This window comes from Crocodylus siamensis, chromosome 5 (assembly GCF_052110815.1).
Source record: "Crocodylus siamensis isolate JL-2025a chromosome 5, ASM5211081v1, whole genome shotgun sequence".
Lineage (NCBI taxonomy): Eukaryota > Metazoa > Chordata > Crocodylia > Crocodylidae > Crocodylus > Crocodylus siamensis.
In genome coordinates, this window is record NC_143399.1 from 40,467,951 (window position 1) to 40,495,839 (window position 27,889).

The following is a 27,889-nucleotide window of genomic DNA, read 5'->3' on the forward strand; positions in this document are numbered from 1 at the left end:
CAAATGTCTGTTCACTTATGTTTCAATTTAATCTGTGCAGTTTAGACTAACCTGCAAAGACTGACTCGATTCAGCCTCCGGCTTTTTGACTGTCTGTACTTAGCCACGCACTATACAGCAAAGCTATGAGATAAGCTATGAGATGGGCTGTTTCCAAGGTACCATCAGCAGGCCCAGAAACCCAGGCCAGGGGCAGCAGTGGAGGTGGGGAGCTCATGAAAACCTGTTTCTACAAAGTATCAGCCCAGCATTGCAGTTTGAGCTAGGCCTGAAGAAACCACATTTTCCAGTGCTCCTGCTCAAACTCAGAGATGCTGCCCACTACAGTGACAAGACACTAGCAAGGCCCCAGTGAAAGGCAGGGAGCTGCAGATGGGAAGACGAGGGCATGACTGTGCCTTTGGGACTTTGAGACCCTAGCCGGGCTCAGGAGCTCAGTATTTTTAGTGGCCCGTGTATATCCCCAAACTGTCAGTGCCAGCCAAAGTTATGCAAGATCTCGAGGCATTCTCATGCCTCAGCGGTTGACCTCTTGACAGGGGAAGAATAAAGTTATTTCAAAAACATGTCCCCCCCACCCAAGGCATCCAAAAAGCCAGTAGCAACGAGCCACGCTGGCTGAGGTCACTACCTCTTTAGCTCAGGCCTTAATTCTGACCACAGAAAGCAGGAGAAATAAGTCAAAGGCAGCTGATTTTGCCCATACCCACACGTCAGGGCAGTGGCTCTGCAAGAGGCCAGGAAGCCAACCCACCATCCGCTCTTTCCAGTCACAGGTGCTGGGCACCAGCAAGTGACTGTCAAAGCCCAGCAGAGTCTTCATCGTGTCTCCAATCCAACTTTTCTATATGGTCTGTTCCCAATATTCTGCACAGGCTGCTGCTTCTGGTAGTGGTGTTGCCCAGCAGATGCCCCAGCTCTTTCTCCATAGCCTGAGGCAAGCACGGAGCATGTCTTCTCCCCTCCCAGGACTATGCCTTGGGCCCTGCTTCACCCGCTTGCAGCCTAGCAAGCCACAGGTGCCATCTCGCTCACCAACACGGGCACTCTCAGAAGGCTGCCTCCTCCTCTCTGCTTGGAAATGGGATGCTCTTTTTTTTTCTGGGGGTGGGGAGGAGAGGTGGGGACAACTTATTCCCACATTACCCAGTGATTGAGAGTGGAAGGCCCCACAAGGAGGTCTGACTATATGCAGTGGGGAGCTGCAGCAGCCTGGGGCTCTGCCAAAGCCAAACTTTCACTCCGCCACCTCAATTAGCATTAATCAGCCACTTTCTGCAAAGCCTTGCCCAGTCCCTGAAAGCAGCTGCTTAGTAATAATTTGCAGCTGTGCAGCCCCCCTTCTCCCACCCTCACAGGCGGGTCCTCCCCTGCCTCCCCAGCCTGCGCCCTGCATACCATGGGGAACAGGCAGAGAGAAGGACAGGGTCAAAGAGCAGCAGCACCTGGCAGGCCTCAGCGGACCCCATGTGATGCCTTGGAGGTTGGGTGTGGAGGCCACACAGCTTCTTTCTCTCTTTCATGGAGCAGTTCATCCTGGGGAGATGGCAGGTTGCAGACATGAAGTAAAGCAGACAATTATTGCTGACCTCCCTGACCCCACCACTGCCTGCTTCTCCCCATCTTCCCCTAAAAAGGCCTCAGGGTCAACAACTCAAGACAAGGCCCCTCCGGTCAATTCAGTCACCCAATAGGCTCCAGCAGCCGGGTGGGGCAAGCTGTGCATCAAGGGCCTGTTTAACACAAATTGTTACTGGAGCTTCATCATGCTCCGTGAAGCCGGAAGGAGGCAGGAGTGCAACGGAGGGCCGGCCACGCTGGGATACCTGCAGTCCAGCCAAGGAAGCATTGCTTTGGTTGCAGGGGTGAAACAATGGACCTGGCTGCCTGGCTGGGGACAGTCCTGGTAAGATCTTTGGTAACTTGAGCACCTTCATCCTGCAGAGCTGGGTGCAGTGCAGCTACTTGGTCTGGGAGTGGATGGAGACAGCCCTGAGAAACTTTCTGTGGGCCCAGCACTTGGGCTTCAGCCACGTGGCCAGTGATGAGTGCGTGGACCCCACCACCACCTTCCCTTGTCCCTGGAGTGAGAGCAAGATTCCTGCCTGAGAGCCAGTGGGACTTCACTAAAGTACCACCCCCTGCCAGTGTATACTGCCTGCCGGGCACTGCGTGGGGAAGCCAACTGAAGGGGCTGTGTGGCCAAATAACCTGGGACATGCCCCCTGGAAGCAGCTGCTTGTGTTGCGACTTGGGGCTCGCTGAAGTGCTGGGAGCCAGAACAAAGGGTGCACCTCTTCTGGGATGATTTTTGGCATGGCCCCCACTGGCATATTGGCAGCAAAAAATCTACCAAAGGAAATGTCTGAAGGCTGCCTAGGGTGGCAAGTAAGTCCTTGTGCTGGCCCTGCCGCACAGCACCACAGAGATGGTTAATGGTTTTTTGTTTTGGTTTGGGTTTTTTTGGGGGGGAAAGGGAGGGGGGTTGGGAAAGAGTTGCCAGTTGCCAATGAATAAGCCAAGTGTCCAGTGTGCCCAGCCTCAGGAAGTGCACTGGAGTGCCAGGCAGCTGATGGGCGCTCCCAGCCTCAGCACAGCACCAGAGCCCTTCACAGGCTGGGTACCAGTATCATTTTTTATTCTGGCACTCCTATGTTTGCAAAAGCACAATTTTATCTGTGTAATGATATGACTTGGTGTTGTGTTTGCTAGCAATGCAATTTCTCAGTAGCAGGAACAGTGATGTACTGCTTGTAGATTACTTCATGCATGAATATGTCACTGGTCATTTGGTACCATGGGGCCTCTGTGACTGTCATGGGCTCTTTCCTCTGTGTTCAGCTGTAGCTGACATGTTGTGTAAGCTTTTACAGCTTCTTCAAAATCCACATTCATACTGGACTAGTACAGAGCATCCCAGATCCTTCTGTATTTCTTAACATCCAGACAGCCCTTGCTTTCTGTAACACCTTTGCAACAATAGGTCTTGAGCCCTGATATTCAGTACCAGAAGCTCTCCTTGGAATTGATAAGAGGGGCTTGGTTTGTGTTCTGGAGGCCACCCAGTACCGAGCACAAGCATCCATTTTTTTAATTGGTAGTGTTGGATTGATGTTGTAGCCTTGATGGTCCAGGAAATATGGGAAAGGCCAAGATATTGGGGGCAGGGGGGGTGATACCTTTTTTATGAACCAGCTACATGGTTGGGAACAACTTAAGTCAAGCTTTTGAATACAGTGTATTGGGAAGCTTGTCTGAGTCTATCCTGAAAAATAAAAGATGTCACCCACAAAAATCCTTGCCCAGCATGTTTTGTCATTCTAAGCCATAGCTTCTGCAATGACTGCCTACATTTTATCTGACACTGGATGTGTTCTTTTGGTACGAGTAATATGCAGTATATCTGACTCTGAAACTTGGTCATCTTTTCTGTTGTCATAGTTTCTGGATAATCTATCTGCTATGGTTAAATATTTTCTGAAATGCCTCTGTCTTCCGGAAGGTGTATCGACTAGTCCCTTTTTCAGCTATTCTTATCAATCATTTGGAAATGCTTCTGCTATGTTTCCAAAAGCCTCATCTGGAAGGAATTAAAAAGTATTCCTTTTTGATGGATCTGTTTGTTTAGGATCTAGACACAATCTTGAAGAGCCATCTTTCTGCTATAAGCCCAAGCTGTTGGTCCCTACTGTTGCTTGGCATGGGATGAATCCAAGCTGTTGGTTCTTCTATTTTTTTCTATTATATCCAAAACAACAAATCTGTCTAGTTACTTTTATTTCTTAAAGCAAAGGGAACGTTCCTAGGAGCATGAATAGTTGGAGTGTTTGGTTCTATTTTGTGCTCAGTGGACAGCTTCCTTCTACCATTAAAAAGCATCATGAAACTGTTTTATATTGCTATTCATTGGCTAATCAAGAAAGTCTATTCTGTTTATTAAATTCAAAGCATTACATGTTCTTAACTCAATAATGGGAACTAATTTTGCTGGAACCATTATAAACTGAACCTTTACCATATTGTCTTTGTGCCTAACATTTAGATCATACACACATTAACTGGAATTAACACCCCATTATATACCCCGCGTATTACCACCTTATTCTCCACATACACTGCTCTAACATTCATTTGCTCAGTAATAAAATCAGGTAACACATTGACCTATTTCCCCATATCCAATTTAAAATGTGCCATTAGTCCCTATGTCCCCAAGGTGATTGTCAGATGAACTGACTTCCAAGTGGTCCTAGCATCCAGAGATGAGTGGGATCTCAGTTTCCTGTTCTTGGGTCCATCTCAGTCCCACCTTGCACAAATGAGCACTCCTTGCTGTTGTTTTCAGCTTATTTGTGTTGCCATGTGATGAATAAAAGCACCCGTCCCCAAAACTGCCCCAAACAAATGCAAAGGTGCTTGAATGTTTATTACTGAAAGAATGCAATAAAGAGTACAGGGGCTCCAGAATGGCTGACTTGCAATACCAAGTCTGCAAAATGGGGCATGGGTTACAGAAAAAGGCCATCCCAGGCCAGAAGCAAGCCTCGGACATGAACTGGGGACACTACAGTAGGCAGATTGTCTAGTGAAGTTCTTCACAAAGCAGCCTCCTGGGCTTCCCGTGTGCCCAGGTGCAGCCAAAAGGGGAGGGGAGCTGTTAGGACACAACACCCTCAAAGCAGGGATGGAAGTCCCTGTGACTGCAGATGGTGTCAACACTGCTTGGCTCTTGGGTTTTACTGTCCTGCACTTGACCAGGAGTCAAAGCTGAGCTTCTGCCCAGATCCAAGACAAAGCAAACACTGGGTGTCTGTCTGCGGTTAAAAAAGTATCTACAAATTTACAGTGCAGCTCCCTTCTGCTGCTGGAAAGACCCACCAGGCTGGCTCTCCCCTTGACACATTCTGGTCACCCCGGCAGCGCTCCATTGCACCATTGGGGCGTGTGTAAGAATCTACACTAATGGGAGCTCTGCTCTTGCACATGTGTGCATGGTCTGGGCACAGGCAGGAAGCGAGCAGAGCCTGCAAAAAGGAAGCAGCAGACCTATGGTAATTGCATAGAATTCGAGAAATGATTTATAGCAATGCTGGCTCCCAGACCTCCATTCATGAGGAGGACCAGGCAGTGCTGAAAATGAATGAGAAACACATCAATGTGACAAAATGGTCACAAAGCTAATTCAGTGAAGACAAGAACCAACATAAGACAACGTATTAGCAATCTCCAGGAGAAAAGGACTTGCAAGCACCTTGCCTCAGATACACTGGTGCTAAGCCAAAAGTCTATTTTTTATTCATTTTTACTATGTATTTTTTATTTAAAAAGTAACTGTAGCTGTATTCATGTTTCACCCTTTTCCATCACAACCTTTTCATGAACAATTATAAAGGAAATAGGATTCTGTCTTTCCAGGAGGAGCCACCCCTATTCAGACTGACAACAAAGGAATATCCTTCTGTATGGGACAAGAGGCAGCATTCTCAGCATAAAACAGAAGCAAGGTTACACCAAAAAATAAAGGGGTTGATTCTGGCCTGTGGACTGATCTACAATCCACCTTTAAAAAAAAAAGAACATCATTTACTCTTTGATTTGTACAAAATAATAATTATAATTATAATAATAATAAAAGGTGCTAGTGGCCCTTTAAGAGTCTCCATCACTGCTGTCTCAGTATGCAAAGATCACATGGTAAGTGACTTGGTGACCATTGTCCCAGGCATAGAGGAGACGATCCTTAGGATTATAGTCTATCTGGGTGGTGTAGGAGTACTCATTCTCAAAGAGTAGCCGGGGGATGATCTGCGTGTTGGTGTGTGTGTCAAAGGCATAAGAGATGTTGGCGTTCTTCTTGTTGTAGCTGTCCACAGCATAAAGGACACCACAGATGACGAAGCAGTTCCCATAGAAGTTCTTCCTCAGGCCTGTCCTCCATGTGGTCTCCTTCTGGGTGCTCAGGTCCATCGCATTCAGTTTGCTCAGAACAATGACCTCCTGGTTGAAGCCATCATAGCTAATGGCTGGGTAAACGACCCACAGGCCATTCTCATCCACAGCAAAGTCCACATCAGAGTGGCCCCGCCACCGCCACGGCGTGGACTCCTCATAGGCCACATCATGCAGCATAGCCCAGGCAGCCACATACCTCTGCTTCAGGTTATACTTAATGATGTTGCGCGTGAAGGCCCGGTTGTAATAGAAAGAGCCATTGTAGACAGCATGGCCCGTTCCAATCCAACTGTATGGGAGTTTGTAGGAGTTGCTCCAGCGGCCTAAAAAGGACACACATTACACTGATTAAGCCCTGAGCCATCCCCTCAATTCCCCACTCACTGGAGCCACCCCCCTTCTCTCCACTCTCAGCTGCCCCTTGCCATCCTTCACAAGTTGCCTACATGAATCACAGTCCAGTTGCTGACACAAATCAACATGCACTGCCCCTGGAATACAGTGACTCTCTGCTGAACCTCCCAGGAGAGGAGGGCCAGTTTCTCTCACCTGGACTGGTGGATTGATACTCCCCTTCTCTAATATCATGGGAGCTGAACTGGAGCAGTGGCTCCATTACTGCCTTGACTCTCTGCACCACATTCTACTAAGCCATACTAAACTAGTATCATAACTGCTTCTCTATTCCCCATCTGAACACCTCCTGATCCATAATACAAGTTCATCAGTGGCAGGTCCTGTCAGACCAACCTGGTGGCCTTTTACGATCAGATCACCAGATCATTAGATGCAGGGGTAGCAGTGGACATAGTCTTCCTGGACTTCCGGAAGGCTTTTGACACTGTCTCTCACCCCGTTCTCATTAAGAAACTGGGGGGCTGTGGTGTAAACACCAACACAGTCAAATGGGTCCCCAACTGGCTGGAGGGCCGCACCCAGAGGGTGGTAGTGGATGGGTCCTTCTCAACCTGGAAGGATGTGGGCAGTGGGGTCCCGCAGGGCTCGGTCCTTGGGCCCGCACTGTTCAACATCTTCATCAGCGATTTGGATGAGGGGGTAAAAAGCACCCTGTTCAAATTTGCTGATGACACTAAGAAGTGGGGGGATGTGGGCACACTGGAAGGAAGCAACAGGCTACAATCAGACCTAGACAGGTTACAAGGGTGGGTGGATGAGAATAGGATGGGATTCAACACAGACAAGTGCAAGGTGATGCACCTCGGGAGGAACAACCGGCACCATACCTACAGGTTGGGGAACTCCCCTCTTGTCAGCATGGAGGCGGAAAAGGACCTTGGGGTCATCATTGACTCCAAGATGAACATAGGCCGGCAGTGTGGGGATGCGGTCAGGAAGGCCAACCGCACATTGTCATGCATCCACAGATGCATCTCGAGCAGGTCCAAAGAGGTGATCCTCCCCCTCTATGCGGCACTGGTCAGGCCGCAGCGGGAGTACTGCGTCCAGTTCTGGGCGCCGCACTTCAAGAGGGATGTGGACAGCATGGAGAGGGTCCAGAGGAGGGCCACTCGCATGATCAGGGGACAGCAGGGCAGGCCCTATGAGGAGAGGCTGCGGGACCTGAACCTGTTCAGCCTCCAAAAGAGAAGGCTGAGGGGGGATCTTGTGGCCTGTTATAAACTAGTCAGGGGGGACCAGCAGGCACTGGGGGAGTCCCTGTTCCCCCAAGCACCGCCAGGAGTGACCAGGAATAACGGTCACAAGCTGGCAGAGGGTAGGTTAGGTTAGATATCAGGAGGCGCTACTTCACGGTCAGGGTGGCTAGGGTCTGGAACCAGCTTCCAAGAGAAGTGGTGCAGGCTCCTATCCTGGGGGTCTTTAAGAGGAGGTTAGGTGAACACTTTGCTGGGGTCGTTTGACCCCAGTACTCTTTCCTGCCATGGCAGGGGGTCGGACTAGATGATCTGCTCAGGTCTCTTCCGACCCTAGAAACTATGAAACATTTATCCACAAGATGTTTCACTCTAGAAGGCAGTTTATTAAAGGTCAAGGTCCACCTGGGCCTGGCAGCCCCAACACCACATTAGTATCTGTAGCCAATGGCACTCAGAGTGATGTGACCAGCACCAGCGATAGCCATCCTTGACTCCTCCTGGATTAACTGGAGCTGGACTTCACACAAGCCCAGAGCAGGGCTTGAATACACACCTCCAGACCCATGGAGAGACCCCTTAACCATTCTGCCAGGATATAAAAGCAACACTGGGACAACCCGCAAAATTTGGTTTCTCCGAGACAGGAGGATTGATGCCCTAAATGGCACCACATTAGGCAGATCCACCCAGCTAAGATGAAGCAACCTGAGTCTGATGATCACTGTTGTTTGCACCACATCACAGCCCTCACTGTGGACCAGGACCTCAGTGTGTGAGGCCCAGTATGCACAAGGAACAAAGAGATGGCCCCTCACATCACTCAGCTGGGACAGACACCAGGGCATGATGGAGCAGTCCAGGGTTCTTGCATGCAATAGGGGCAAGGATAAATCAGCCTGTGCAGAGGACTGGCACTGTGAAGCAGTCTCAGCACAGGGACAGGGGATGTAGGAGGATGTGGAAACCAGCCCCACCCTGCACAGGTCCTACCTTGCTTGAAATTCTCCAGGTTTCGGAACTCCACCAGCGTGTTCCCATAGTAGTAGTTTGTAACATAGATTCGCTCCTCTTTAGCTAAAGGGTCCTTCATCCAAGCCCCTTCGTTCCGCCCGTAGGTGTTCTGGGTAATGGGCCCTGAGATGGTGGAGAGAGTGTCTTTGCATCGTCCTAGGGAAGAGAAAAGGACTGAAACTTTAAGGCCAGACACTGTTCCACCCAACAGATGCCTGCTGGGTAGAACTCAGGCACGTAAGTGAGATCCTATTTTGTGCAGCTCAAGGCTCTGGAAAATTAATGCAAAAGGCCTGTGTTCCCTAATGCTCAGCCCTCCTGTTATGAAGCTACATCCCAACAGTATTCACGCCCCTGTGGCACAAGCAGAAGCCAAGCGTGTCCGCCCATGTGCTCCTGCCAGCAAAATGCAGCAGGCTCTCTAACGTCACAGTTTGCACAGCTGAAGCAGAACAGAAAGACTGGCCTATTGTTTGTGCAAGTACCATACATAATCTCTCTTTAGCAACTCTGCCTGGTCCCAACCCACAGACCCTTGCAAACCCAACCCTGGGCTTCCTGCCAGCTTTGTCAGTGCTTCTCTGCTCAAGCACCTAGCCCCTTGGTAGCTCAGTCCTGGCACCCAATGCTGTTTGCTAGGCCTGGGCACTTGTCCTTGGAGGCCTCGCATCAGGGAGTGGCCCTGACCCTCTAGGAACTGGGGTCTCAGGCTCTGCTCGATAGTGCTCATAACTAAGAACCTAGTCCTTGCTTCAGAAAGGCCCAGCCCCTACTCTGAGTGCTAGCTACTGTCTTGAGCTCTGCACAGTCCCCTCCACAACTTTGCACTGGCTACTGAGACCTGTGGCTGAAATATTTCATGGGATACCATGAACTCCACAGCTCTACCCCACAGGGGTCCCAGGGCCATAGACATTTGAAAAATTTAACAGGTTGGTGCATAAAGCTCCTGGCTAAGCCAGTAAATGTCTAATGATTGACATCAGCTATGGGCAGACATAATTCCTAACCATTTTAAAGAGGGGTAGGGGGACATAATTCCTAACCATTTTCAATGGAGACAGCACCCTCAGATAATTAAACTGATGGCTGCAAAGGCTCTTTCCATGTAGTCTTATCTCTTCTCTAAAAACAACTATTTGTTTTCAAAGAAAATCTAACTTTGAAACTTTTCCCCAGCTGCTGCCATGCCCCTGCTACCCTGAAATACCTCTTGTCCTTGTTTTCTGTCAATCATAAAAGAGCAATCATTTAAAACACTGGAGCTTGCCCACACCTGATTTCCACATATCCCATCCCATCCACAGCCAGGCCCATCTGGCAGGTCTTCCACCAACTAGTCAACCAAAAAGCACCCAGAGACACAACAAGAAAGGACTCACCAATGATGTTCCTCACATCTTCTTCCTCCAAGGTCTGTTTTGGGGTTGCAGGAAGCCCAGAGCTGGTTGGTGTTGGAGGGGCAGTCACTTGTACAGTAGTACTGGACTCCTTACTCATTGTGGCAGCTGTGCTAGTCTCAGCTGTGATGGAGGTTTGGACCATGGTGGTAGTGATAGCAGCTGTGGGTTGATCAGTGTTGGTTGTGTGCATGTTCTCTGAGGTGGTAGGTACTGGTGTGCTGATTTGGGCCCTGGTGGTTGCTGGCCAACTGGCCAGCTCATCTACTGGCTCGCTTGTGACAATGGCTGCTTTGACAGTGGTGTTCTCTGGCACAGTAGGGAGCTGGATTTCGGTGGTAAGTGGTGGTGTTGGTTGAGTGGAGGGGGATGTGACCTCAGAGGACAATGGCAAAGTAGCTGTGGCTGGGGCTACAGTGGCAGGGGTGGGTTGCGTGCTGTACCCCACTATGGGGTCGATGTCCGTGAGTTCTGGTTGCCCTCCCAGTGGAGCAGACTTTCTCTTGAAGCTGTGAAAATTGTTGTCATTGTGCCTCAAGAGCTGATCTTCAATCAGCAAATCTACGGTGTTGTCCCCGCTGAAAAACTCATCCTCTGCCAAACACAGAAAACAAGTGTCATGGGCTCTGTCAGGAGCTGTGCTCCAATCCCCTGCCCACAGTGAGGGTGGAGATGCATGGAAGACAGAACTGGATCATGTTAGGAGCACTTAGGGGTGGAGCTGGTCAGAAAACCAATGCTCAGTACTGTCCAGGCTTCCAGAAACATCTAGTGCACACTACACAAGCCATTCCATGAGGGGCTCTCACCACCATGCTCTCTAGGGCATGCTACCCATCTACAGCTGCCCAACAACTCCTGGCGCTCTGGTGTAGTGCTGGAAGGCTGGAAGAAGGCTAATATGGTGCCTATCTTCAAAAAAGGGAGAAAAGTGGATCCAGCTAACTATAGGCCCATCAGTCTGACTTCTATCCCGGGGAAGATCTTAGGAAAGTGTATTAAAGAGGCCATCCTTAATGGACTGGCTGACGACAACATACTGAGGGATAGCCAGCACGGGTTTGTTGTGGGTAGGTCTTGCTTGACCAATCTCATCTCCTTCTACGACCAGGTGACCTATCACCTGGACAAGGGAGAAGAGATTGATGTCATATATCTTGACTTCAAAAAAGCTTTTGATCTGGTGTCCCATGATCACCTCTTGGCCAAACTGGCCAAATGTGGCCTTGGATCCACCACAATCCACTGGCTGGGGAATTGGCTCCGTGGTCGGACCCAGAGGGTGGTAATTGATGCCAGTCACTCATCATGGTGTCCTGTGACCAGTGGGGTCCCCCAAGGCTCTGTCCTTGGACCCATATTGTTCAACATCTTCATTAATGATGTGGACATTGGAGTCAGAAGTGGACTGGCCAAGTTCGCCGATGACACCAAACTTTGGGGCAAAGCATCCACACCAGAAGGCAGGCAGGTGATCCAGGCTGACCTGGACAGGCTCAGCAAATGGGCGGATGAGAACCTGATGGTGTTTAACACCAAAAAATGCAAGGTTCTCCACCTTGGGAGGAAGAACCTGCAGCATCCTTATAGGCTCGGCAGTTCTACGTTGGATAGCACTACAGAAGAAAGAGACTTGGGGGTCATCACTGACCACAAGATGAACATGATTCTGCAGTGCGATGCTGCAGTTAGTAAAGCGACCAAAACGCTGGCTTGCATCCATAGATGCTTCTCAAGCAAATCCCGGGACGTCATTCTCCCCTTCTACTCGGCCTTGGTGAGGCCGCAGCTGGAGTACTGCATCCAGTTTTGGGCTCCACAATTCAAAAAGAATGTGGAGAAGCTTGAGAGAGTCCAGAGAAGAGCCACGCGCACTATCAGAGAACAGGAAAACAGACCTTACATCGACAGGCTGAGAGCCATGGGGCTCTTTAACCTGGAAAAGCACAGACTCAGGGGTTATCTGATGGCCACTTACAAGTTTATCAGGGGTTACCACTAGGATCTGGGGGAACGTTTGTTCACCAGAGCGCCCCGAGGGATGACGAGGTCGAATGGTCATAAACTACTACAAGACCGTTCCAAGCTGAACAGAAGGAAGAATTTCTTTACTGTCTGAGCCCCCAAGGTCTGGAACAGCCTGCCATCGGAGGTGGGTCAAGCACAGACACTGAACACCTTCAAGAGCAAATTGGATGCTTATCTTGCTGGGATCCTATGACCACAGCTGACTTCCTGCCCTTCAGGTCGGGGGCTGGACTTGATGATCTTCCGAGGTCCCTTACAGCCCTAATGTCTATGAAATCTATGAAAAACAATACCCAGGGCATCTGGTTAGATGCATCATTGTGACAGAACCACACATCCTTACAATGCCATATCAAAACTGTTCTAAATTCTCTTTTCACTTCTTAAATAATCTATCTTCAAACTACTGCTGCTTGGATACTTTCCCATAGACAGGATCTTTAAATGTGACATGCCATTTCTATAAAGCTGAAACTTCCCGTGACAAAATTTTGATTCTACTGACTCATCTTGGAAAGAAATCGAACACCCTCACCTCTTCCTCTCAAGGAGGACTTGGGCCTGAGCAGATAGGCAGCTGGGGAATGCAAACAGCTTTAGTCAAGGTCTTTGCCAAAAAGGCACTTTTTCCTTGCCCATCTCACATTTGGGTACAAAGGCAGAGCTACCTCCGGCTAGCTGACCTACCTGTTGCTGTTCTGGCAAGAAAATGCTATGCTAAAATAGTTTTGTTTGGGGTTGTTGGAAACCACAGTACCTCACAGGTTCTATTCCCAGTTTTGCTACAGATCTACTGGGTGACCCTGGTCAAAGAGCATCCCCCCATGCACCACTGTTCCCTTTTCTTTAAAATAAAGATGGCAGTGCAGATTTCCTTTGTAAAGCACTCTGAAAACTCCACAAGAATATGCCACGTTACGCAGCAACCTGTCTGACCATTATCCCTACTCCAGAATCAAGTCTCCAAGGGTCTCCATGCACTCCAATTCCTAACTAGCTGCTGAATGCCCCTCTCTCTTGCAGTGCAGTGAGAAAAGCCAGTCAGGTGCCTTTGAGTTAGACACTGTTCCCCTCACTCAGCCCTTCATTAAATGTTCTCTTTGGGGGGTCCCTTTATATAAAACTATACAAATGTCAATTCAAAATGACCCATGGCACAAAGGCTAGGGACAGACATTATACATAAACCAGTTTAAGTGATCAGAAAGTAGTTTAAATCTGTAACAGAACAGATGTTCAGTGCACATAAACCAGTTTGAAAAGGGCTGAAACTGGTTTGAGATAAACCTGGTTGAATGTAGTATCAGACTTAACTGATTTGGGTCAAACCGGTTTATGCAATGTCTGTCCCAGACCCCTTCCTGGTTTAAATTAAACCAGAGTCCCCCAGCATCTCAGATACTTTGCAACTCTGGTTTAGGCTCAGCTCTCTGCTCCAGCCCAGGAGGGCTGGCCCTGCCCCTCTGCTCCCTGGCTGCAGCTCCAGCAGAGACTGTAGGTACAGGGCATCTGTCTGGCTTCCTCCAGCTCAAGTAGGGATTCCCCACACCCCACTGCCTTACACAGACACCTCTCAGCATTAGCTAGAATACCACATAGTGACTATGTCCGTGCTGTGGGAGACAAGACAAAGGCAGACAGGACAGTGTTGGGTTAGGGCTTTTTGGAGCTAATCAACAGGTACCTGGTAATGTCCCTCAGTTCCTTCCCTGGGAAAAGTTGTTTAAGAAGAGCTTAAACTAACGAGAGAGTCTTTTATTTGATGGGCTGATAAATGCTAACAACTCCCTGTATAACTCCCTGCTGTGTAACTCAATGATCTGTTATTGACTCCTTGCTGGCTCCCTCACTGGTTGGGGGGTGGAGAGGGGAAGACATCTCTCTAATCAAAGCATCCTGCAGAGGCCTGGCCACGCCCCCCCTCAGCTCAGCACTGTGGAAGGGCTCTAGCCTGAGCCACTGCAGGCATGTGCTGGTATTTCCTCCATCCAGAGGGGATGTCTGTACAATTACAAACCAGTTCAACCTAGCCAGGTTAGATTAACCTGCAAAGATTGAATCAATTCAGGCTTTTTGAATGTCTGTCCCTAGCCAAAGAGTTCATACGCTTCCATGTAAAATTCTGGTCCTTTGGAAGATGTCTTCTGTGTGCACTGCAAAATAGGAAGTTCATATGCATCAGTAATGGTCCTAGATGGGTTCTGTTTAGTGCTCTGTATGGAGCCGCTTTATGTTCCACAAAGTGATCATAGTTTGTAGCTTCATCTTCAGATACTGGATTCCATAGAAAGTTAAAGGGTTTGTTTGTTTCCAAGCAGTCTGTTCCTACACGTGTTTCCTCTCATACTTGTCTATGTGGGATTTAAGGCAACAAAAGCAATTGCCAGCATCTGTTCTTCAATATGGGCTTGGGTTTCTTTCTTCCTTGTTTGGGAATTGTATTATGTATGCAGCTGCTTGCCCTTTCTGAAGAAGGCCTGCACCTGAACCTTTCTGAGATGTCTCTGCTGACAGCAGTACTAGCCTAATGACAGTCCACTCTTTTACAGCTAGATGGTGGGGAAGATAAGACCAGGGCTCTATCTTCCCCACTGCCTATTTGTGTCTGATGTCTGAATGCCAGATAATGTATCCTTTCAGCCACTTACTTAAAGGGGTTTATTTTAATTGAGAGACAGCTTTAGAATTTAACTGGCTTGTTATCTCCACTTTATATGGAGGAGCAGGTTCTTGTTTTTATTGCATTGGGATCAACAATCAAGACCTCCTTGTTCAGTTTGGGTCCAAAAGAGATCTGCTCCTGGTTACTCATGTTTTCTGCTAACGTGTCTTTCCCTTGCACCTCACAGTATTTTGAGGAGTGCTCGATAAGATGCTTGTCTAAGACTGAGACATCAGCCACTCTCATTTCAGGACTTCGTAACTCTCCCAAAATACATTATAAATACCGTTTATATCAGTGAAGACATAATTACCAAATAGTGTTTTGCTTAAAGTGAATATGGCCAAATGCTGGCGCTGCCTTGGAGTCTGACTCCATTAAATTTGAAATCTTACATATTTGACGTTTTGAATATATGTCAGCTTCTTAGAACTTAGGGGCCATCTCTTCAGCAGTTGGCATTTACTAATGTTTACATTTTCTGGCATTATTTAACTTGCAGGTACCAATACACACCTGCGCTTCAGTTGACTTTTCTGTTCCATCTACTACCCAATTGTTTTACCTTTGCAATACTTGCAGCTTTCCACATTTTAAAACTCTGGGTTTTTGAGGGATTTTTTTTTACTTTCTCAGGTAAGGTACATGGAATTCTTCCTCCTGATAAATAGGATCACTGATGTGTTGTAATGTCCTTCCAGATGCCCCAGCCTTTGGGAATGTCACATGCTGTCTGTCCTCACTGACATTTCCAGGAAATCTATTTTTAGTACCTTCAAGCCAGGCAGGCTTTGACTCTGAATGCAGGTGATGAAGTTGCATTTGCTATTTGGAAAGTTCCTGATCCTGGACTCTTAAAACAAGCTGTAATATTTACTTATCTCCAGAGTTATTGTACTGTGTATTTTCCTTAGAATAACACTGAATTGTTCCCTCATATGTGATTTAATGGATAGGACTTTGGCCTTACTGTTTGTAGCAGTTGTTGAATCTACCACATAATCTGGACTATTCTTTTGCTCTTCTTCAAGTGATTCAGCTTTAACCATGCAACATATTAGAAAAATATCCCATCCCACCCTTGTTTTTGGCCACATCTAGTGGATATAAATCTCTGCCATGAGAAAAACTTACTGCTTTTCTTTCCCATGGTTTTCTTCAAGTTTTCTCTTTTCAAGATGATGCTACATGGACTAGCTGCTTATTCAAACAGAGTCCCTTAGAAACTGAACCTGTATTGCGCTAATGCCATGTGTTCTAGAGTTGACTCTGATTAAGCTTAAGGTTAAAGTATTACACATAAAAAATGAACAGGTCATAAGCAACTTCAGGCCTGAGTTTCATTAAAAGTTAATGGGATTTAGACTCCTAAGGAGCTCAGTCACTTTGGAAAGTGTTATCCTCCTACCACTTGTCCCTTCACCACCACCAGCCCTTCCCTCTAACTCCTGTCTGTGCCTAAAGAAGTGATTGGGGAGTCACTTCTTTTATTGTTGCACTGTTTCCATCTGCATTCAGCTAAGATGGACTAGGTGAACTTTTCTAAAGGACTAAGGTTGAATAAACTGCTAGTCCATGTAGCATCATCTTTCTCCACAGCAGAGGACTCTGAGGATGTTCTCTTCTGTGTCTGTAGAATGCGCAGTGCAGTTTGGAACTGGCTTCTAGATTCAGTACAAATAAATATCAGTTTCTCACATCCAGAACTTTTCTTCCTTCCTTTAAAGTAAAATTCTTGCCTACAACCCCACCGTCTTGCACCTTAATTACAGTACCATTTCCCACTCTGACACTAGCACTTTTCCCTTCAGTCTTGGCAAATGCTTTGTCCATCCTTGTGACTGGGTCACCCTGGTCTTTCGTGGTCTTCACTAGTTTCTTCAAGCATCTTGTATCTTCACAAAGTTGTTTCTCCACTCATTGCTACTGTCTACCGTATTCTCTTCTTTCACAGCCTCAAGTGTCTGTTTACTTCTCCCACCCATGCCCCAATGCTTTCTCTTTCACATCCATGCCAGCTCATACTTTCATAGTTAGTAGGGTCACAAGGGACCCAAGCAGATCATCAAGTCCGACCCCCTGCCAGGGGCAGGAAAGGATGCTGGGGTCAAACGACCCTGGCTAGATGATCATCTAGCCTCCTTCTGAAGACCCCCAAGGTAGGAGCGAGCACCACTTCCCTTGGAAGTTGGTTCCAGATCCTAGCTGCCCTGACTGTGAAGTAGTGCTTCCTGATGTCTAGCCTGAATCTACTCTCCATCAACTTATGGCTGTTATTCCTTGTTACTCCCAGTAGTGCTCAGGAGAACAGGGACTCTCCCATTGCCTGCTGGTCCCCCTTGGCCAGTTTGTAGACGGCCACCAGATTCCCCTCTCAGCCTTCTCTTGTGGAGGCTGAACAGGTTCAGGTCCTTTAGCATCTCCTCGTAGGGCCTGCCCTGCTGCCCCCTGATCATGCGGGTGGCCCTCCTCTGGACCCTCTCAATGAACATCCCTCCTGAAGTGCGGCACCCAAAGCTGGATGCAATACTCCAACTGTGGCCTGACCAATGTCATATAGAGGGGGAGGATCACCTCCTTGGACCTGCATGACATTGCACAGACATTGTCTGTGGATGCATGACAAGGTTCAGTTAGCCTTCCTTACTACATCCCCACGGAGCTCACTCCAGGCCAGCTTCTGCAATGGCTCCTTTAAGAAGTCAGCCAACCAAAGACTGGGCTGGGTCAAGCTCACCTGAAGGGCAGCCGATACCATTTAGGTATGAGAGCAGAACAAAAATCTTCATGGTTCAGGACCATTTTGTTGTTCCTGTCTCTGACTGGTGTAAACCACCCCCAGTCCTGGATTCTCTCCAAGAGGGAGGATCCAACAGTACCCTTATAGCGTTGTTGCAATCAAGACAATGAGAAGAAAGATGTGCTTACTAAAATCTTTTACTGGACCAACTGTATAGTAGGGAGAAAGATTATTTTATTTGAAGTGGCTATTGTAATTAACTTAACAGAGACAAACCAATGTCTTTGTTTTACCTAGTATTTATCTTATCTGCTTCTTTCCAAGACCTGAGGAACAGCATTTCGTACCCAATAATTTATTTAATCTCTTTCCCAACTCTTCAGTTTGTCTAATAAAAGACAGTATTGAACCAAACTGGCTTCTCAGAGATTTTGATAACAGTTTTCGTATACAAAACGAAGGATCAATGCAAACAGCATAGCGATTAACTGCTCTGTGTCCACAGGAGACAGGACAAGAAGTAATGGACTTCATTTGCAATAAGGGAGAAACTTAGATTGGATCTCAGGAAGAGCTTTCTAATGGTGAGGGTGGTTTAGCACAGAAAGAAATAACCCTGGGCTGCAAAAAGCCGCAAGTGCAGGATCAGGCCTTGGGACATGACAAGTCTAGCAAGCCAAGACTAGGCCCTGTGGGGCCTGGCAGGTGCCTGATCTGAGCATGCACAGGCCAGGGCTCCCCTTGGGTCTGGAAATTTGGCAGCAAGGGAATGGTGCAACTGCTGTATCTGGCCTGTGAGCTGAGTACCCTTGACCTAGATAAGTCATGGAGTCTACATCACTGGAAATTTCTAAGGTCAGGTTAGGCAAACACTTACCCACAATGGTTTAGACAGGGATAGCCCTGCTCTGAGCAGGGAAGCAGAGCTAAAGGACCTCCTGAGGTCTTGGCCAGCCTTATGTTTGTACATGCCCACTTACAAATATCTGTTCTCAAGGTGATATTTCATAAAATGGGACAATTCTTGTGATCGGCATGGACTACTGAGAGGGACCAAGGGGTGTCACTGAGTAATGGGTTGTACCTGTGTTGTAGCTAAGAGGACCAGACAGCCGATGCCATTAAGCTGGACACGACTGCAAACACAACTCACGTTCCTCAATGTCGTTCTCGGAGTCTGTGAACTTGGCCTTGTAATAAGTGATGCCTCGAATGATGGTAGGCTTGGAAGGGATCTTGCTCCTCACATGCAGCTTCCTTTGCAGGAGTTGCTTTGGTTTCTCTTCTTCAGGGGTGGCATGCAGCTCTTGTAAGGATTCAACCGAATTGATCTGCTGGGAAATGGTTTCATCTTGCAGGAATCTTTCTTCGTATTTTCCCTTTGCAAGGCAAAAAGAGGTTGTTACTGGGTGGTCAAAATACACAGACATGAGCTAGAGAACACAACCAGTGCATCTGCACAGGAACTGGCAAGCAGCTGTTCTGACCCGATGCACTTGAAGTGGGAGGCCTCGTCCTGGCCCGATTTGTTATGGACATCAGCACCTGACGATTTCTTATCATAAAAGGCTTTTGTAAATCCTGGAGACAAGCCACAGCAGAAGCTTACACTGCATCTGAGAGGTTATATGTAGCGCCCATGTGCTATTCCTATGCTGTGAATTATATGTTGTGCATCATGCAGTGGGCAAAGGACTTGTATGGTGCATGGGAAGGAGACTGTGCAGGGGCCAAATGATCTGTTGCTTAGGATCAGTGCAAGATGCCAGCCTAGGGCTTGTGACCACGTCTCTCCCTAGCCTTGCACTGCCCCTTCCCGCCACCCTGCATGCCAGGAGTGGGTCCCAGAGGCCCACAGCCACCCACTGCTAACCTCCATGTGCCAGGATTGGTTCTCAGGGGCCCAGTGCTTCTCTCTCCTGGCCCCTTACACTGGAGTTTGGCCCTGGGGTCCAGTGCTGTCCCCCTACCCCAGCTCTATGCCCTCAGATCAGGCAGCAGATCTAACGTGTAGGGCCTGGGGCTCCCCCTGGGTCCAGACATTTGGCACCCAGGAAATGGAAGCACTGCTTCTCTGCCAAATCTCCAGACCTATGGGGAGCTCCACAGGCCATATGAGACACTACTGTGGTCTGGATCTGGCCCAAAAGCCAAATGCTGAGCACCTCTGGTCTAGCTCAAACATCTGTTCTAGGTGCTGTTAAGTCCATGGTTTGATCCCCACTGATGACTAAGAGGTCAGACCATCCATGCATCTATCTGTACTGGCTAAGGTTTACTACCCCGTTTTTTTGACTGAATAATAGAAACTTTCATCTAAACCCACATTTCCAGCTTTCCAACTGCAAAAGAGGACTCATTGATGAAGCTATGCCGTACCACCTGCCCCACTCAGCAAACAAGAAGACACATAGACTGAAACATAAGTTCAGAACTGTCCACTGGCCATCTTGTCTGAAGCCCAGGCAGAACAACTGCAATTTCTATGTGGTTAAATATTCCACTGGTGATCATCTCCCAGAAACATGATTTGCTTGGGCCTTGGGGGTAGAGTGTGGGACTGGAGGATGGCCTTGAATGCCATGCATTTTATTTCTCTACGACTCCATGCAAGTGCTTTGTGCATATGGAAACTGTGCATGAAGGATGCTTCACATTGTGCAATTACATGGCATACGTGAGAAAGGAACTGTGCATTGAGTGCATCTGTTTATGAGTAAAATCTGTATTTGGTATATAATTGTACTTTTTTGGGTTGTTCACCTGATAAAAGCATGCACTGGATACAAATGCCACAGGGCATTTGAGCGTTGGATGCATGACACACAGTAAAAGTACTGCATTAGGAAAATAGAATCTGAGCCTGCCAAATGCTTGGGGAACCTTCTCTGGGGATCAGAGAGTTCCCAGGGGCTGGGTTTAGGAGCCTGAAATGTAGTCCAGTCCCAGGCTGCAGGCTAATGCCCAAAGATTTTCATCTCATTAAAAGGAAATGGAAAACTGGCCTGAACTGCTGAAGCAATGCCCATTTGGCTGAAAGGATGTCTTCAGGATTCCTTCAGACCATGTAATTCTAGCCCTGACTAAATTTAATGAAAAGAAAAAGAAGAGTTTTTGGAAGTGAGGTCACTCAGGGTAATAAAAGCCCCATGCTTTTCACTTCTGCCTGGACAGGAGTGGAATCCCTCCAGCAGTCAGTTGGAAGCTACTGACATGAATACACAAAACCACCGTTGTGAAGTCTGTGGGGCTTGTGACCTGCCCAACAGAACCCGTGAAAGCAAAGTGATGGAAAGCCAAGCCACCTACCAGCACACACCGTCAGCTCCTCTCTCACCCACATACTTTGTCATGACTGCAACTGCTGTACACCACAGACCATCCTAACCCCAACTCCATTTGCCCTTCTGCACGCACCACTTTCACCAAAGTACTCTCCTGCCCATCTGCCACTAGCAGGTGCAGCAGCTGGTTGTGTTGAGAGAGGGCAACTGGTAATGGACTGTATGCAAAAAGGGTGGTGGATGCAGAGTTCAAGTTGTGTATGGGCTGTGGCACACTGCCATAGTCACAGCAATGAGGTGTGTGACTGGGTGCTGGAGCAGGGGAACAAACCATTAAGTGGCTTAGTTTTTCACTGGGGGGGGCCACACATACTGGCTTTGTTGCTTCAGCACAGAATTAGTGGCTGTTAACTCCCTAGGGTTTTTTTTTTAAATGTTTGTCAGTGATTGCACCTGGGTGTAAGTAAGAGGGCCTCTGAGGGGCACCTTTCGGGGGCACGAGAGCCTACTATGCTGGGAAATAGTGTACCCCTAGCAGCTGCACATGGGACCTTTGCTGGAGGGTAACACCTGACTGAAGAGCACAGTTCCTTCCACAAACATTTTGCGTGGCCTGCTCAATTGAGAGCCTGGTCCTTATAAACACAAATCAATCATGCTTACAAATAGCCACCTAAACCCTGATGCCCTGAGACTCCTCATCCCAAACCTTGAGGTCTCCTCCCCTTGCTCCTAAGCCCAAAGTAGAATGAACCCCTCAGTGCAGGGTATTGCCAGGGCCCCACTTAATGTGCCAGGACAGTCTGCCCTGCTCTGCCTCTCCTTTTCTCTCCTGACGTCATCCAGATCACTTAGCTGGGAACAGTCAAACAAACAAACCTAGGGACAGCCCTGGTTAGCTGCTGCAGCTGGAGTGCCACAACAGACTGGCAGGTATATTTATGAGGTGTGATCACTGCAAATGAATACCACAGCACTGTGCTCACACGTGTGCCTCCCATAAGAGAGAGGCATCCATTGCCCATTGGCTAAGTGCCCTCCCCATCACACCAGGAGCTGATGGTCTTGGGCTTTACTTTTGTTAGTGAAAGAACTTGGCATTTTCATACTCCGTGGGGGTTCCCTGTACCTCCTGTCTCAAAGACACCCTCCTGCCCTTCATCCACAACACTTACAGAACGGGAGAGGTCCCTGTCTGGGTTCTCAGTGGAGGGTGAGGGGTACATAACACAGCTCAAGAGCAGGGGATGGGGACACAGGCTGGTGCTCCCTCAGCTTAAGTCAGATCAGCTGGAAGCTGGTCTCAATTACCACCCTCAGTGGCCCACAGGGGAACGTCCAGTGTCACCCCCTTTGCCCATCACCAGACACCCCTCTGCCAGGCAGGCCACACCAGCTGTGGTTCTAACCTCGCCAGCACCAGGGGGACTCTGGGTTCCCATCTCTCCCCTTGGACATGAATTACTCTTTGATATAGGAAAAAAAGCCAGACCACAGTTCCCCTTTGCAACGCTGGCACCTCAGGTTGAACCAGCTGGGATGAGCAGCAAATCTCTTTCCACAGCCCAAGTGACAGAGCTTGCAGTAGCTGACAGGAAAAACAGACATCTGGACTGAGAGGCGACATGCTGTCCATACAGCCAGGCCCCCAAGCCCGCTCATCAGAGGCTCCATGTCACTTCAGCACAGAGCTTCCCAGAGAGTTGCAGCCAGCCTCAAAATAACAAGCCTCCTGTCTGGCTCTGACCTCCAAAACCAACAGCCCTTTGGAAGTGGAAGGGGGTGGGCAAGGGAAAAGGTTTGGTCCTATGCTCTCCCTCTTACATTTTGGTTTCAGATGGATTGTGCTTACTTAGCAGGATGGAGCCTGGGGAATGGAAATGAGGTTTGGGAGCCACTTGCCCTCAGGAAATGCCCTCTGGGCGAGTTCACGTAGCCACAATGATCTGTGGCAAATTGGCTAAGTGGGAAACTAACTTCTCTTCTCAGCAATCTCTTTCCCAGTGACCGCTGCATCCCCTGAGGGAAGAGCAGAACCAGTCCCCTGTCCTAAGCATAATGGGGAGGAGGATTGAAACCCTTTGTGAAGGGCCAGCCCCTTGAAGTGACCCCTGTCTCTGGAAGGGACGTGGTTAGGGGAGGAACAAGCCCCACAGAGAATGGGGAGCTGGGAGCCAAGGCCAGGCGGGGAGCTAGAGACCTGCACAGGGAAGATGGGGGAAGGCATGCACTGCCAACAGATGCAGCCCTGTGCAGAGCTTGTGTAAAGCACTAGAGACCAGATGCACAGCAGAGGAGCCTGCAGGCAGAGGGCTGAGCAGAGAGGGGCCTGAAGAAGACTCAGTGAGCCAGCAGCCAGGATGTTACAGGAGCAGGAGCCAGGCAGACACTATTGCAAAGTGCCCAGGGCCACTGGGATGAGACTGGGAAGGCAGACAATCTCTCCCAGCAAGGGGATCAGTATAAGAGCAGGAGCAACTGTCTTTGCATAGCACACTTCGGCGTAGCCAGGAATGATGGAGGACAGCCTTGGTGGTAAATCATCCAGAAAGGGGTCAGCTCATACCTGCCCCAACAAGATGCACCAGCACCAGGGAAGATGCACATTACCTGACTGCCTGCCATTAAGGCAGACTCACAGGGGCACCCCAGACATGAGTAAACCTGAACTGTCCACTGCCTGCCACCCAGGGGTCTACCCATGGGTATTTCCCAGACTTCAGGGCTTTGCATCCCCACCCCTTTCTGCTACATGTGTCAGGGTGCTTTTTAAGCCTTCCTCAGAGGTGTTGGGTGTTGGCTGCAGCCCAGGCTGGGGATTGTGACTGGGGCATGCAAATACTCCTGTTGGGACTTAAAGCCGAATATTCCTGACTAGATGGTCTTGTTCCTCTGGTCAGGGTCAGTTCAATCACCACATCTGGGGTCAGAACAGAATTTTACCCATGGTCAGACTGGTGTGGACTATGGTGGGTTTTGCCTCCCTCTGTAGCAGAGGACATGGCCCTCTATCTGCAATCTCTTGAATGTATACTAACAACTTTTTTTGGAAGCAGGACATTAACTGCTGTGGTCCTCTGTTTTCCATGGGCAGGTTAGGGTGTGATGTCTTGTCTTCTATCAGGGTTGACAGCAATTTTACAAACATTATGGATTTGCACAGGATGATTTGGATAGGGACGATCCTGCCTCAAGCAGGGGGTTGAACTAGATCAGCAGTTCTCAACCAGGGGTCCTCAGCCACCTGAGGGGGGAGGGGGCTGCAAGCAGGTTTCAGGGGGTCCACCTGGCCCAGCCTTGTGTGAGGAGGAGCTGCCTCTGCCCCCCTTACCCCCTGGGGCTGAGGTGAGTCCTGAGGAAGGGGCAGGGTTGGAGGCAGGCCCACCTGCCAGACCCCATAGCCTCCATCTTGTGTGGGACACTGTGGACAGGTGGACAAACCTCCGCACTGCTGCTGCTCAGGGGAGTGGGGACCCGGGGCTCCCCGCCATCAAGCCCCATGCAAAGCTGTGCAGGTGGGGCTGAGGAGCTGAGCAGCTGTTGTGGCACAGGTGGCCTGTGGAGTTTTTACAGCATACGAGGGGGGGCCTCAGGAAGAAAAAAGTTGAGAAGCCCTGGACTAGATGACTTCTGGAGATCCCTCCCAGCCCAAGTTCTCTATGGTTCTGTAATCCTGAGTTGCAAAAACACCCTTTCATATAGGAAGTAGCTCTCAGTATGGTAGGCATCCGAAAATCCCTTCCTTCAAAGCTTTTGCTGGTTTCTCATAAGACCCAGGAAGGTTTTCTTCCCCCCTCATGAAGGCTACTGGCTTCTGGGGTCACCCCGCAACTATTCTCTGAAGTACTGGGATGCTGAACAGAGTAAATAAAGGCTGAGAAGTGCTGACTGATACATCTAGGTTCCTGAGAGGTTCCTGATTGAACGAACTCGCTGTTCTACTCTGTCACGCTTTTTGCCAAATTTGGAGCCAGGAAGGAATTTTTCCCCTGGGACAGATGGGCACGAAATATAGGAAGTCTGCTTTTCTCTGTAGCATGGAGCATGATCATCTTCTTATGATGCTCTGAGCATATGAGACTCATGAGCTCTGGCTTGCCATTGGCCTGCTTGTGTGGCCTAGAGTGGTATGAGCTGAGTTGCCAGTTCAAGCCTGGGTGTAGGCTCAGGCTCCCAGGTGGAGCCCTAACTCCCAGGTTTATGCAGGCATTGGTAGTTCAGTGGTGCAATTCTTGATTTGGGCTTGATTCCTGGCCAATGCAGCAGGATGCTTTTTTTCAAGCAATGCAGACGTAGCTTAGTGGTAGAGCATATGCTTTGCATATATAAGGCTGTGGGTTCAATCCCTGGCATCCACAGTATTTGAGTGGGTCCCATGGTGTAATGGTTAGCACTCTGGACTCTGAATCTAGCAATCCAAGTTCAAATCTTGGTGGGACCTTAGTGCACATAGTAGCTTCTTCATTGTACCTGGAGCAAAGATTCATGACAGGGGGGTGGGGGTCAGCCGACTGATTACTAATCCATGTGGGTACTAATGATATGGACAGGAGAAGCCCTGATGGCAGACTACCATACTCTGGGGGGTGTGCTGAAGGAGCCAGGTGGTTTTCTCTTCTGTCCTACCAGTGAGCGGATGTGGTATATGGCATGAGACATGCATCGCAGAGACCAACTGGCCGCTTTGGGAATGGTGTCTTGAGGCGGGCTTTGGCTTCCTTGACAACAACCCGCGCATCATGACAAGAGACGTGCTCGTGTGGGATGGAGCTCCACCTTTTCCCTAAAGGTAAGCGTGTGTTCTCTTCTAGGTTGGTGGATCTCCTCCAGCAGGCTTTAAACTAGGCTCGTCAGGGGAAACGGAAGATGAGGGCAGAGGAAGCCTTGGACCACTAAACCAAGCAGCACCCACAAGTACAGCCCAGCCTAGACCAACGAGTGGAACATATACACAGGTAAGCAACAGGAGCCAGGGCAATGCAGAGATTAGGGGGCCAGTGCACACATCCACAGGAGGCCTCAAATGCCTCTACACAAATGCTCGTAGTATGGGAAACAAGCAGGAGGAACTTACCCTCCTGCTAGCTGACACCTACCCGGACATAGTGGGGCTCACTGAAACATGGTGGGATCCAACGCATGACTGGGCGGTGAATATCAAGGGCTATAGGCTGTACAGGAGAGACAGGACAGGGAGGAAAGGCAGTGGGGTGGTGCTTTACATTAAGGAGGAATACACATCCTCACCAGGTAGCACAGAGTCAGAGGAGGGGCACACGTAAGTGCTCTGGGTTACAATACGAGGCAGTTGAGGGGAAAGAGACTTAACGGTGGGGGTCTACTACAGACCACTCAACCAAGGGGAAGAGCTAGACCAGGAATCCTTAAGTCAGCTCACGGAGGTAGTTAGGTCAAAGGACATGGTCATCATGGGTGACCTGAACTTTCCAGACATCTGTTGGGAAGAGCAGTCAGCCAGGTCTGACCGCTCACATAGGTTCCTAGCCCAAATGCAGGACCTCCATCTAACCCAGGAGGTGCACAGCCCCACCAGGGGAGACGCCTTGTTGGACCTGGTGCTGGCCACGGGTAATGACCTGGTGAGGGGGCTGCGGGTGCTCAACCACCTGGGTGACAGTGATCATCGCCTGCTGGGATTCACCATCCAGCGCAAGGTGGCAAAGGCCTGCAGCAAGGCAGCAGCCCTAGATTTCAGGAGGGTGGACTTCAATGAACTAAGGAGAATAGTCGGGGAAGCACTGAGGTCCCGGAGGGGAGGGGAGCCAGGTGTCCAAGAAGAGTGGTCACTCCTTAAGGAGACGATCCTCCAAGCCCAAAGGGAGGTAATCCCAACACGGATCAAAGGGAGCAGGAGGGTGCAAAAGCCCCCATGGTTCACCAAAAGCATCCAGGAATGTCTCCTAGCTAAAAGGGAGGCTTACACCCAATGGAAGGGAGGGACCATCACGAGGGAGGACTATACTGCAGTTGCTCGGGCCTGCAGGGGTGCAGTCAGGGAGGCCAAGGCGGGGATGGGACTGGGACTAGCTACCCAGATCAAGAACATCAAGAAGTCCTTTTTTAAATACATAGGGGGCAAAAAGAAGGTACCAGGTAACATGGGACCCCTGCAAGACACGCTAGGAAATTTGGTCATCACGCTAGCTAACCTATTTAATGACTTGCCTCCATTTTCCTGAGCAGGAACCAGATCAGCTCCCGCACCGGATCCCCCTCAGGCCCCAGGGGAGGCACACCTAGGCCAAGGGTCAGTGAGGATCTAGTCAGGGAACTTCTGGAAGGACTGGATGTATTTAAATCAGCTGGTCTGGACAATCTCCACCCCTGAGTGCTGAGGGAATTAGCTGAAGTCATTGTGGGAAACCTGGCACAGCTGCACAAGCACTCGTGGTGCTCTGGTGTGGTGCCAGAGGACTGGAAGAGGGCCTATGTTGTTCCCATCTTCAAAAAAGGGAGGAAGGAGGACCCGGGGAACTATAGGCCAGTTAGTCTTACCTCGATCCTGGGGAAGCTTTTTGAGAGAATTATCCTGGCGCATGTCTACGAGGGGCCAGCGGGGGAGATTATGCTTAGGGGCAACCAACACGGGTTCATTAGAGGCAGGTCCTGTCAGACCAACCTGGTGGCCTTCTATGACCAGGTCACCAATTCTTTAGACGCAGGGGTAGCAGTGGATATAGTCTTCCTGGACTTTCAGAAGGCCTTCAACACTGTCTCTCACCCTGTTCTCATTAAGAAACTGGGGGACTGTGGTGTTGACACCCACACAGTCAATTGGGTCACCAACTGGCTGGAGGGCCGCACCCAAAGAGTGGTGGTGGACGGGTTATTTTTGACCTGGAGGGATGTGGGCAGTGGGGTCCCCCAGGGCTCGGTCCTCGGGCACACGCTGTTCAATGTCTTCATCTGTGACTTGGACAAGGGGGTAAATAGCACCCTGTTCAAATTTGCTGATGACACTAAGATGTGGGGGGATGTGGGCACGCTAGAAGGAAGGAATAGGCTATAATTGGACCTAGACAGGTTACAGGGGTCGGCAGAGCAGAATAGGATGGGATTCAACACTGACAAGTGCAAGGTGCTGCACCTGGGGAGGAAGAACCAGCACCATACCTACAGGCTGGGGAACTCCCTTCTCGTCAGTGCAGAGGCAGAAAAGGATCTTGGAGTCATCA

The 27,889-nt window shown here is 49.3% G+C and overlaps 1 protein-coding gene and 1 non-coding gene across 2 annotated transcripts in view; one reads left to right on the plus strand and one right to left on the minus strand.

Annotated features, from left to right (window-relative positions):
* Positions 1–3,889: 3,889 nt before the first annotated feature.
* The window catches only part of OLFML2B (olfactomedin like 2B), a 53,884-nt gene continuing 29,884 nt past the window's right edge, over positions 3,890–27,889 (minus strand). The window contains exons 5-8 of the mRNA XM_090048428.1: positions 18,563–18,788; positions 9,962–10,573; positions 8,559–8,735; positions 3,890–6,275 (exon numbers count right to left, since the gene is read on the minus strand). Coding sequence (XP_089904554.1) covers positions 5,674–6,275; positions 8,559–8,735; positions 9,962–10,573; positions 18,563–18,788 — 1,617 coding nt within the window. The 3' untranslated portion in view covers positions 3,890–5,673. The remainder of the gene's footprint in view (positions 6,276–8,558; positions 8,736–9,961; positions 10,574–18,562; positions 18,789–27,889) is intronic.
* On the plus strand, positions 25,063–25,134 carry TRNAQ-CUG (transfer RNA glutamine (anticodon CUG)). Its single transcript has one exon. It is a non-coding gene; the product is annotated as a tRNA-Gln (tRNA).